Below are 12,425 nucleotides of genomic sequence, written 5' to 3'. Positions count from 1 at the left end.
CCCTTCTCCTGCAGGGCGGGATCTTTCCTCTTGCTTGATCTATGGAGCCCAGCCCCTTAAATTGGCTCCCGGGAGCGCCCCGGCCACCAGCCCGACGGGGGGAGAGGCGGAAAGCGAGGGAGAAGCAGGCAGGCGGGCGGGCGGCCGGATCCCCCGTCCCGGCCCGTCGGTGTCGGTCCCGGTCCGTCCGCCCCCCGCGCACCATGCGCGGCCCCCGGCGCCCCGCGCCCCTCCGGCCCGCCCGCCCCTAACGCCACCCGGCTCCGGCGCCTTCCCCCGGCCGCGCTCCGGGGGGGCGGGGAGGGGGGAGAAGGGGGCGAGAAGGAAGAAAAAAAGTAAGGATAAAAAAAATAAGGGGGGTGGGGGGGGTGGGGGAAGGCGACGAGAGGAAGAAGAAGGAGGAAAAGAAGAGCCAAGGGAAGCGGGGAAGGCTGCTCTCCTCTGAGGACAGCGCGCAGCACCATGCAGCTGGCGCCGCTGGCGCTGGCACTCACCACGCTCTTCATCGACGGCTTGAGGATAGGAGCGAGGAGGCAGAAGCTGCACCCCAGGCAAGGTAAGAGGGTGCTGGGGTTGGGGTATTGGGGGGGTGCTGGTGTGATGCCCCCCCGAGGGGTGGGGGGCTCGGCCTCCCCACTCAGGGGCGTGTGGTTCTCTTCCCTTGCAGCCAAGCTGCTGGAGAAGCTCAGCGAGTACGAGATCGTGACTCCTACCCGGGTGAATGAGTTCGGCGAGCCCTTCCCCACCGATGTCCACTTCAGGCGGCGGCGGCGGAGCACCAGCGCTGCCCCCGACGCCTGGATGGCCGCCTCCGCCGCCTCCCCCAAGGCACACTACAGGCTCTCCGCCTTCGGGCAGCAGTTCCTCTTCAACCTGACGGCCAGCTCGGCTTTCATCGCCCCGCTCTTTACCGTCAGCCTCCTGGGAGAGCCCGCCGCCGACCAGCGGCGCCTGTACGCCGAGGCGGCCGACGCCGACGTGAAGCACTGCTTCTACCGGGGGCACGTCAACGCCCGCCCGCGGCACACCGCCGTTATCAGCCTCTGCTCCGGGATGGTGAGACCCGCGTCCCGATCCCGGCCCCGCCGGGCGCCCAGCGGCGCCGCGCCGGGGCGGAAGCACGGAGGAGGAGCGGGACGAGGGAGGGGTGGGCATTGGGATGGGGACGGCCCCTTCCCTCCGCCCGCGAAATGGGGCTGTCGGGATCGGCTCTCCTCTGTCGGGGGTTTCTTCCACCCCGCTTTTATTATTCCGTCGGGTTCCGGCAGCGGGTGCTCCGCGGGTTTGGGAGGAAAAACTGCCACCCAGCGGCACCCCGGCGGGAAGGTCAGCGGGTCAGACCCCGGGCGTGGACACCCTCCTGGTCCCGGAGGAGGGCGAGCGCTGCAAAGGAGTGACGGAGGCTCCCCGCAGCGCAGACCCCAGAGCCGTCCTGCACCCCAGGGCATGGCCCGACGGGGGATGAAGGCACGCTGCCTGGCAGCCCCTCTTGGTGCCCTGCTTTGCAGGAGGATGTTAGCAAAGGAATGAGGAGAAGGTCCCGGTAGGGCTGACCTTTCTGGTGCCTTATAGCACCCTGGGTGTCTGTCCCAGATGTGCCCAGGGCTGTCTCTGCTGGTTTCCATCTGGTCGGTTGCTCCCCTGGGTGTGTCCACCCCGGCTACTGCACGTGTGTGTGCATGGGCATGCCTCCCTACCAGTTACTGGTCATGCATCCCAGTGTAGGATGGCTTTTAGTCTTAGATATCTTGTTTACCCGCCAAATCCCTATGTTCATAGTCACATGCAACTAGGGGTGTTGGTATTTTATCATGAGCTGGGATTTCAGTGGCTGGACACCTCCCTCTGGTCCTTACATGTGTGTTGAAAGCCTGTCTCAGGGAGAGCTGTTGTATGAAAACCAGCACAACCAGATGGAGTTGCACTGAGACCTCCAACATACTGCAGCACCATCTCCCCTTGGGTAGGGGTGGTGTGGTAAATGGCATAGGGACAGGGTCTGGTAGTCATGCCTCTCTTGTGCTTCTGGCCTATGGATTAGTAATTTGCTTTCCGTAAGTTGCAGTGGGATGGCTGCAGGGTGCAGTGCAGCCTGGTGTTGGTGTGATGGGACCTGAAGCTCACATGGGTCACTGCAGAACCAGGCACTCCCTCGTTAACCACTCATTGCGTTGGGTAGTCCTCCTCTGTGGTTTGTCATTGCCCAAAGCTAACCCCCTGCTCCTCTCTGGTCCCTCTCAGCTAGGCACCTTCAAGTCTGATGATGGGGACTATTTTGTAGAGCCACTGCTATCACTCGAAGAACAGGAGTATGAAGAAGAGCACAATAAACCACATCTAGTTTACCGACACCGGACACCTCCAATGAACTCTTCAGGGGACAGGCAGACTTGCGACACTCCAGGTATGCATTCTGTTACTGCTCTTGGTGACTTGGCACCTATGAAAGGGAACTCATGCAGTAAAAACAGTAGGTTTGGGTGGGGCACATGGGATGTGGAGTTGAGGGACCCCTCTAGAAATGGTACTGTGTGAGCTAGGACCAGGCTCGTGGTGGTACTGCTGTCCTGGAGAGATGTGGTGCGCCTATGCTTCCTAGTAATGGGTTAGAAGGAAGTTGTGGTCAGGAAAAATGTTAAGTTTCCGTTTCATCCCTGCTGAGGCTGGCAAGAGATCCGTTGGGCTGTCTTGCCTTAAATATCCCATGAACATTTCAACTTGCTTTGTGTCCTCTCCTACGTGTAATTCCTAACCATCCTAATCTAATTTGTTCTCTCTCTGAAATTCTCTTTCTGTCCTTTAAATGACTTCTTGGTCTTGCTGTGCTCCTGGTCTTCCCTTCCCAAATGTGTTTGTGATTTGCAATGTGTTATTTCTTTCTAGTGGAAATGAGAAGGTCCTAACACCAAGCCTGACAGTTCTTCCCTTATTAATCATTTTTCCATGGTTCATTTTCAAAGGCCTTTTTCCATCGTGGCCCTTTCTCCACCAGCACCATCTCCCTGACCTCCTCACTCCCTCTTTCTAGTCATCACACATATGAAAGAGCACAAAGCTTTATCTCCCCTTCACTTGCCTTGGTGAGCAATAGCCTTTCTCCTACTGTCCCTGTTATCTGCAGTGGCCTCCTGCTGCTCTCTGCTTCATTGACTTCCTGATTTTCACAACTAATCCTCTCCTTTGGCAGCAAATAACTAAGTTCTCTCCTGTTTCACCTACTGTTTTGCCCTCCTCCTTTGGCCTGCAGCTAGATCTGCAGGAGCTTTAAAGTCTAAACAGAGTAGACCTTGACTGGCTTCCCTTGTGCAGGCTGCAAGCCACTCATGTGCTGCAAAGTAGGTGGAGTTACTCAGGGAGTAAAGGTACCACTGGAAGAGAAGCGTGGTGCCAAATTCAGGCTTCATTTAACACGTGTGACTTGTTTGGCACCCATGACTGTGGATTGTGGCTGTGCTGTTGAGTTGTCGGTCTGTTCAGCTTGAACTGATCGTGCTACCTCAGAAGATGCTCTGGTGCTCTGTGACCAGCCAGAGCTGATGCACTAGGAACATGTTTTTCTTCTAGAAGACATGTGGACACATGTCCACATACAGGCATACGTGCTGGGGGACAATGGTACCTCTCACAAGGCCATCATTGTTTGTTCTTCCAAGGGTTGCTGCTGGACTATGCCATTCTGGTTTCTCTCTTCCAGCTGTTTCTGCTCCCTTCTTTGAGATCAGATGCAGGAGACTCAGAACAGTTGGAAAGAAACACGGAATCTGGCACATTGCATCAGTAGCCCTTGGAGGAACGGAGCAGCAGATCACAGGACTCATTGAATCGAAGGTAGCTGGGAGGGCTCTGGCTTTGGCTTGTGAACTTCACTCTGTGCCATTATAACAGTCTGCTGTATTTCACCCCACTGTGTCATAGCTTCCATTGAGGGTATTATTCTTCTGGATCATGATTTACAAGAATAATGCTCCATCTATGGTATTATATATATGGTGTATATCTCTCTCCTCTTTTCCAACATGCTTTGCCTCTTGCTTATCTTTATTTCCTTGCTCTTCTCAGTTGCTTCATGTAGTGGAGGGAGAAGATCTTGCCTCTCACATACAAGGTTTAAGGTTCCAGATAGGTGTGACAGTCTTACTTGTCCTCCTGTCCTCTTTCTCTCCATCTCTTGCTTCCTCTTTCACCATTGTCCAAGGTTTTGAAACAGAATGATGTATTGTGAAGAAGTCTCAGTCACTTAATTTAAGTAGCAAGTGCAGGGCAGCTTGAGCAATGCTGAACCTTAGTGTTCCCCCTGAATCTGGTGGAAAGAAAGTATCTCACATGTCCTTGGAGCAGAGGAGAAAAACCAAAATCTGGTAGCACTCACTGTATTGAACAGGGTGCATCTGTCACTCCTAGCAGAGAAGAATGGTTTCATGAGAGTCTGGGGGAGCTTGTTAGAGCTGTAGGTAGTTGTGTGAATCCAGTGAGAAGAACGTGTGAAAAGGTGCATTTGCTTTGTAGGCTTCTGGCAGGGATTGAAATTTGCTCAAAGAGGAAATTAATGAAAAGGAAATCTTTGGTACCCACCCTGCAGTGAGCAAGGGAGCCTGCATTGGCGGGCAGTGGGGCTATTAGGAACAACTTTCTGATAGTCTTCTTCCTGGAAACGATTAATAAGCAACACACTGGTGTGCCCTTGCCATGATGATGTAATTATAGACTTATTGCAGTATCCAGGAAAAGTTTCCCTTGTGAGTTGACTGACAGGTTGAGTAAAAGCTTTCATTTCCAGTGGTCTCCTGGTGTTGCTTTTGGTTTTCAGCATCCTCAGGTCAGCTTAGAAAAACATGTATTTGATTTTCTGTAGAAGTTTTAATTAGCCATTTCTGATAACGGTTTTAGGTCCTCTGACATATGAGATACTCTGCAGATGTTGTGAAAAAAGGCCTTTCTTCTCTGAACGCTGGTGGATATCGAATGCAAACTGTGCTCTGCATATGAACTTTCATAGCACAACACCATGCTCTCCTGGCAATGCACTTCAGCGTCTGGCGTATAGCTTAGCCACTGCAATAAAAACTTTTGACAAAGTTTTCCTTGGGGTAACAGGTTAATGTAGTTTCAGTCATAGGAAATGGTGCAATTTCTCCTCCTTCCCTTCTTTTAGTTAGTACCGTGAATCAATTTGTCATCTGGTCAAGGATCTGGCAGAATAATTAGTTGCGCTTTACTGAATAGCCCTGACGGGATGAAGACTTGGCCAGGTCGAGATCGTGATGTCAGTAGGTGCAGCGCCGCTACCACCCATCGCTTCACGATAACAAGCTTTTCCGATCCAAATTATTAATATCCGCTTTTTTGAGGTGGAGGAGGAAGGGAAAAGAAATTCTGATCCTAAAAAAAGAAGAAAAGGAAGTGGCTCATTGCGAAGCTGGAGAGTGGAGTTTTCCTGCGCCCCGCGGAGGGACAATCTGACTCTGACGATAAAAGGCGCGAAGCTGCATCCTGCAGCTGTGTCCCTCTGTGCTGGCCAGTACTGGGGGGCCAGCAGCAGCAGTCTGACCGCCTCATCCAGTCTGACCTCCTGCAAGGAGCAGACCAGCCAGCCTTACCCACTGGTTTCCATGTGAAACCCCAAAGGTTTGGTATAGCAGAGAGATGTCCAACTCCAGATGCCAACGGAACACTGCCTCTAGTCATCACCTGAATAAACCACTATGGGCCACCCCTTGCTCTGCATCTTGTGTCCCTTTCTGCTGCCTCTTCTTTCTCTCACGTTTCCCACGTTTTCTGTCATTGATATGTTTTTTAGGTATATTTTGGTTGTTGGATTCTCTGAAGCTCTTCTCTTCCAGGTTTTTTTGGGTAGCATTAGTGTTTTACTGAGTCTTATTCAACCATTCTGCTTGTTGGCCACCCCTTGTTCTGAGACAGATTGGCCTCCACCTGCCTGGTGGCACCAAGCCACAGTTGCCTTGTGTCCATGACTATAAATGCAAGAGTCGGGCTTTCTTGTCTCATCAGTTCTGCTGCATGCTCAGCCATGTCATTGCTCCAGACTTTGCCAATTCCCTGTTGCTTTTACTGTGACCCTGTTGCGGTGCTCCTGAATGAACTCTTTCGGGGCAGCTCCTTGTTTGTTCCCACTGCATTCATTTTGCTGCTCTCCTGATCTGTGCTTTCCATTTCCTTCCCATCTTTGTTAGTCAAATACCTCCCTGTTTCATAATTCTTTTATATTCAAGGCCCACCAGTGGCTAAGATGAATGAATCAAGGACTAAATCTTCAGTGAGCATTAGCTGTTCCCATGACTTGTTGCTGGTCAGCCATGCCTGTTCTGAGGCTGGCGTGTCAGACGTGGGCTCCAAGGCTGTGTGTGAGGATCTTGCACTAAGTCCTGGCTCCTTAATGAGAGTGCTTAAAGTGGGAATATTCACCGCCGGCAAAACTCCTCATGCAGAAGCAGCAATAACACTCCAACGGTGCCAAACTAGTAGGAAGATGATTAGAGCTTTTCCTGTTTCTGGAGGAGAGCCAAGGGGCTGCAGTGAGCAAAGAGGCCTTCCAGCAATTCGTGCTGAGGTGGTGAGGTTTTGGAAGCGGGCTCAGAGGAGCACAGGACAGAGCGGATCTTACTGGGCAGAGCTGGCTGCCGGCAGAGGTAGGAAAGCCCAGTGACTCCGCTGCTGAGGTTGCTTTCCAAAACCCGTATGCATTACCAGCACAGAGAGCTGCTGGGCACAGCCTGGAGGCTTAGCACTTCCCAGAAACGGATGTAAAAGGATTTCAAATTTGCAGCTGGGTATTTAGCTGCAAGGTGTTAAAGCGGTTGGACTACTCAGGAGGCAGCACATGTGTACTTCAGCTCCATAAAGCAAGGCTGTGTACTCATATGGGTGAGGAGGAGAAAAGAAGCTGTGTGCGTGTAAGTTGTGTTGAAAAGGTTGCTGTAAAAAGCACAAGACAAATCAGCGTGAAGCAAGTCTTGCTGCTGAGCTAGCATGACATGGGCTTAATCAGTAATATGTCACTGATTTTTCAGTTGCATTAATGAGTAATTTGTAATAGATTACCCTTTCATAGTAAATGTAACAACTCTTTCACACTGAACGTGACACTAGAGAGCCCCCAGAGCAAAGGAGTGCTGCCCTGGGTCTTGAGCAAGCAAATGGTGCTGCCAGCCCCATGACTGCAATCTTCTTTCTGCATGATAATTAGCATCAGCCTGCTCAGCCCTTACAGATGGTTGTCATCTCTTTCCCAGTGTCACCCAAATGCAAAGAGTCACTGATGAACCCATGGCACAAGGAGGAGATGGTCCTGCCACTGTGTTCCCATGTGCTTGAGGAGTGGCCAGGTTGAGGTTGATAGGGAGTGGATCTGCTAATGTGTTACCAGTGCTGTGACCAAGGAGTTGACATGGGTGAGGATGTGTTGGAGGTCTGGCACCATGGCTAAGGCCGTCCCTTTCCATGTATCATGGTCTCTTGTTGGTTCAAGTAGGTGATAAGCTCTTTCTCCAGCCTGAGCTGCAGTTTGAGGTATATACCGCGTGTTAGGACTGGCAATGGTGGGGCCTGTGACTAAACAGGCCAGAGGTGGAAAATTTCATACTCATTCTTCAGATCACTTATACATGTTACATTCTTATTTTATATCAGGTTTGAGGCAGAAATTTTAAATGTCCTTTTCCACAGGACTCAATGTTTGTGTTCTGGTGACTGGTCCATGGTGAAATCCCAGCTCCTTTTCAGTCAAGCTATTGGTCTAAAGCCCTCTTGTATTTTTCCTGTCCCTTTTGGACCTTTTGTCTTCCTTCTATCTGTGACCTTACTTTGGTTTTCAACTCCTCCATCCAGCAGAACTTCACGTTCTAGGTGTCTGGTTTCCAGGCAGGTCTTCAGGCAAATTCTGTGCTGCTGGGTCTCACGTAGCCTTGGGGTTGCAGGAGATCTGCAGGGAGGTTTTCCTAAGCCTTTGCTTCCAGGTTGAGCAATCCCTGTGCTCTTTCAAATGTCTGTTTAAGCTGTCAGCTTTGCTTTTGGCCTCAGGGTAAAACATTGACTTCGTTCTTTCCATCAGAAAAGTTTCTCATCTTGAGGAAGTGAATTGTAATTTATAGTAAGATAGTAATTATTTCAGGTTTCCTTCCCTCCCCAAACCGGCAAATGAGAGAGTTACGTCACAAGTCCCATATGCTAATGTAATTAATTCTATTTCTGGCTTCCTATTGAGGTAATAGCACAGTAACAGCCAACTAGTACTTGGTTAGATGGGCCTGGGATGTCAAGCATAAGCTTTTCCCATACTGACTTAGGAAGGGATCAGGCTGGGATATTTGTGCTATCTTGCTGTGTGCTGGCAAGTAAAATAAGGTATTAGACTGACTTTGGTTAAAAAATATGATTGCAGCCAATAATGCAGATCCCATACTGTGGTTTTGTTTTAGAATTTTTCAATTTGAGTTACAAGTGAGGTGCATGAATTATCTTGTTGTTAGTATTAAAAATGTATCAAGTTTGGTACTCTAATGGTGGAAAACCAAGATTGTGGCTGAACAAGTCGTTATTGCTTGGTTATTGTTTTGCAACTTGAACGTGGTAAGTGAAAAGAGTTAAATTACTCTCCTGGAATGAAAATTGATGTAATTGTGATTTTTCAACTACTTTTACATCACCTGTGTGGACATCCACTGAAGAAGGGCAGGTGGGAGAAGCAGGAAGGTATCAGTTTGGTCCTTTCCATCTGTACCCCATAGCATATACTAGTGAAAGTAAACAGGCTGACTATTCTGTGACTTCTGCGATGCTCCATCCGTGGGAGTGTTTAAGGCCAGGTTGGATGGGGCTTGGAGCAACCTGGTCTAGTGGAAGATGTCCCTGCCCATTGCAGGGGTTAGAACATGATGATCTTTAAGGTTCCTTCCAACCCAAACCATTCAGTGATTTTATGTTTCTCTTTCCACGTGTCTGTATTGTCATTACTGGTTGAAGTTTCTTTCTTTCAAATGGGATTTTTTTCTGACCTTTTGATCTTTCACTGAGTTTAGTACAAAGCTACGGTGATCCCAGTGTTGTTCCTGTTGGCGTGGTATCTCCTAGGTATCACTAGACATGGACATGGATAACGTGTTGGTGCACTTGAGGCTGTCATGCATTGGGAGTTGAATTAAAAGCAAGCAAACAAGCTTAGCAGTTCAGCTGCTCCGGTGGCTTGCAAAGCAGAAGTCAGGTTCAGCAAGTGCAACCTCTAGAGCTCTGCAGGCAAATAGGTTTAATTAGCCCTGGCAGTGCCAAAGGCAGCAGCTCTGCCTGTTTTCCTGATGTACTGAAATACCACCAGTGTATGTCAGTGTGCCCATGGTATATTCATACTGGTGTGACCCACAACCTGGCTCAAATTCGTGTCTACTCATAGATGAAACACTGGGATGTACTTTAGTGAACTACCCAACCACTTAAAGTATCAGGGTGGGTTTCAAGCTATTTTGCCATGTTTTTTTAGTCATTCTCCAGGGCTAGTTTATTTTTCTCTTGAACGAGTGGATTATGGGACTGATATAAATGACTTTCAGCACCGTAGCTTTCTGTCAACCATACCTTAAACCAATTTTGAACCACTTCAATGGTCCTTTTGTGCCTTGCGGTTGTGAGGTGCAGTTATTTAGTTATTTCTTTTCTGTAAGATGATCTTGAATCATTTTCTGCCACATGGTCAGCTCACATGTTTCTATCTGCTTTCTTACAGAGGCAATTTATTGTTTTGTTCATTAATCTGGTTTCTTTCTACTGTGTGAAATTGATAGCTGCTTTCACGTACAAGTTTTTACCTTAGGCAGAAAAGAATTCTTTAAAGCTGGAATGCATTCTGACATACATCATCAGGAAAGGAAATGTCTGGAGTATGTGTGGTCTTTGGTGCTTGCATGGTATAACAACAGAGTATTTTCTTACTGAGAGTTGATTGGTGCTAATTGCAAGTCCATGGTTCTCAAGCATTCTGGTTCAAGCAGCAGGAAGAAAGGCAGGATCACCCTGAATGACATAGGTGGGCTCAGCATCACCTTGAGCCTTGGCAGCTCCAAGGTTGAGTCTTTATAGCCAAAGCCACTGCAGGCGGCAGTGGCTGATTTTTGTATCAGTGATGCTTCATGCCATTCTAAACTGCTCATGGCTCTGTAGTGTTGCTTTCTGGCCTTGAAGAGTATTTTCATAGGCTACAAACACAGATTCCAGGCTCTGGGCTTGACACTGGGGACATCTTCAGCATCATGCTCCTGGACACGGACCTTTCTGAGCGTCTGAGCATTGCTCCAGTTGGAGATCTAGGAAGCCACTTAGTAAAGTGTACATATGTAACTCAAAGGGGAGGAAGATGAGAAATTATCAAGGTGTACCTGGGTAATGAGGGCTTGTGATCTGTTCCTGGAAACATTTCTCTTAATAGCAAAGAAAACTTCTCTGTAGAAGCCCATTATTTTGATGCTCCTGGAACAGCCTGGGAGGGAACACTTTTGAGCCCATACCATAGTATGAACAATATGGGCAAAATTGAACTACTTCTCCTTCATATTTCTCTAATAGTGGCACTTGTGAAGGGTCTGATATTTTACTGCATTTTTAATAGTTCCAACCGTTTCACGGTCTGATCTATGCAGTTTCGTCCAGCTCTTGCTGATGAAGGCTGATACTTCAGTTGATCTCTCTGTTAAATAGGTTCAGATTAATTTGCATTTGAACACTTTCTGGTTTGCAGATTAGAATAATTGGGCAAACTTTCATTTCCACTCTTGGTGCAGGATATCTTTCTCTTTCGGTACTGGCTGGCCCTGATCCTTCATTTCCCTTCTGATGTAGTCACTGATCTCACCTCTAAAGCCTGTTTCCCCTTTCTATCTATAGCAGCAGCTCCAATTGCGCAGCCATGGAGCTATCCAGAGGGAAGGCAGGATTAGTCCTGCTCATAGTTGTCTCAGTGTGGTGCAGGTCATAGCACTTGCTGCTCCCACATTACCATTCCTGTTGAGAAGCTGCTGGCAACAAAGGGATATCTGTATCTGTAGATATATTGAAAGAAAGATAGAGATATAAAACATATTGATAGAGAATTAAAGCAGACCTAAAGCTAAGAAAAATCCTTTGATCCAGCTTAGGACCTGTGTGGGTCTTCAAGAGGAGCCAGTTTCGATCCCATTTCCTGGCAAAGAGAGCCTAAAAACATGGTTTGATTTCAGCCAGTCTGACCTCTGTATGAAGAAGACCCATTTTGCCTCTTGCCTCTCTTTTCCAAGTGATGACAGACACTTCAATGGCTGCTGTTGTATCAGCTACAGGCAGCAAATTCAGACCAGCCAACTGTAGCTGTAGCTTGTACTGGAACGTTTGAACAAGGTTTGCTGCTGTGGCTCCTGCTGGTCACACACTGACTGGAGGTGTGCAATAAATAACTTCCAAACGATGGTTTTATCATCTGTGCAGCTGGATCAGAGCAGGTCTAGGAGTGCTATGGGCCAACCACTGAGCGTCAAACTTTGTGTTAAATATCCTAGGTCATACATTCAGGAAAGGTCTGATAGTAGGTTAGTTTGAAAGGACCATGCTCCATTTCTAGCTTGGAGTAGTTGTTAGTGCTATTAGCTCGAGAAATAGATTATTTTCCCCCCTCATGATCTCTTTTATGTCTCTTTTTTGGTGGCTGTTTTCCCCCTGCTATGTGCAGCTCTCATGAACTTGGAGCTGAACTAGAATTGCTTGCATTGTCAGATGTCTTATTTAATTGTGCAAATTGCTTTCTATTCCAAGGACAAGTTAATGTACAAATGGAAAGAATTAGAACTGTTGGGATAAGCGATCGCTCTTTCTTTTAATTTTTGGGTTTAGCGTAACAATAGCTACTATTTCAAAAGCAGTCCCTGGCTCTGCCCTGTCACCCCTTCATGCAGGCAAAGTACTCATGTAGGGCCTGCGTCTCCCCTGCCCTCTCCCTTGGGATAGATTCAAAGTCCATTAATCAGTAGAAATCATCCATAAGTCAGCTCAGTGGGCACTGGTCTGAGGCTTCTAGTGCAAGTGGGAAGATGCCATCAAGGAGGAATATCCCTGTCACAGGGTTGGGTCTCCTTTTTAAGTCCCACATAACAAAGAAGAAACCAGGCAGAAAGAAAAATGGACGTAGACCTCCAGCTCTGTCTAAAGACAGTGCAAACTGCATAGACTAGCTTAGTAAAGCGAGCTGTTAAATGGGCATTATTCTAGCAGCCTTTTAGCCACCTCTTGAATGAGTATTAACTGTTGAATCAGTGCATAGACTCACCCAGTACTTGAATTATTGATGTTCAGTTTGCATGGGTTTAAAGTGTTGGTCTACCCATTGAGCTTTGGGTTTTTTTGCAGATTAAAGCAAATGTTTTATTGCTTCAACCCAACTGATTCCTGCCATG

General features: G+C 48.2%; 1 protein-coding gene across 1 annotated transcript in view; it reads left to right on the top strand.

The window, feature by feature from the left end:
• Window positions 1-462: 462 nt before the first annotated feature.
• Window positions 463-12,425, top strand: part of ADAMTS9 (ADAM metallopeptidase with thrombospondin type 1 motif 9) — a gene marked incomplete at both ends in the record, with an annotated part of 79,846 nt that continues 67,883 nt past the window's right edge. The window contains 2 exons of the mRNA XM_080625664.1: window positions 463-1,056; window positions 2,242-2,404. Of these exons, the coding sequence (XP_080481790.1) occupies window positions 463-1,056; window positions 2,242-2,404 (757 nt within the window). The remainder of the gene's footprint in view (window positions 1,057-2,241; window positions 2,405-12,425) is intronic.

This window comes from Psittacula echo (assembly GCF_963264785.1).
Source record: "Psittacula echo genome assembly, chromosome: 9".
In the NCBI taxonomy this organism is placed as follows: domain Eukaryota; kingdom Metazoa; phylum Chordata; class Aves; order Psittaciformes; family Psittacidae; genus Psittacula; species Psittacula echo.
The sequence above is the reverse complement of the archived record's forward strand: the minus strand, read 5'-3'. Positions and strand labels throughout refer to the sequence as shown.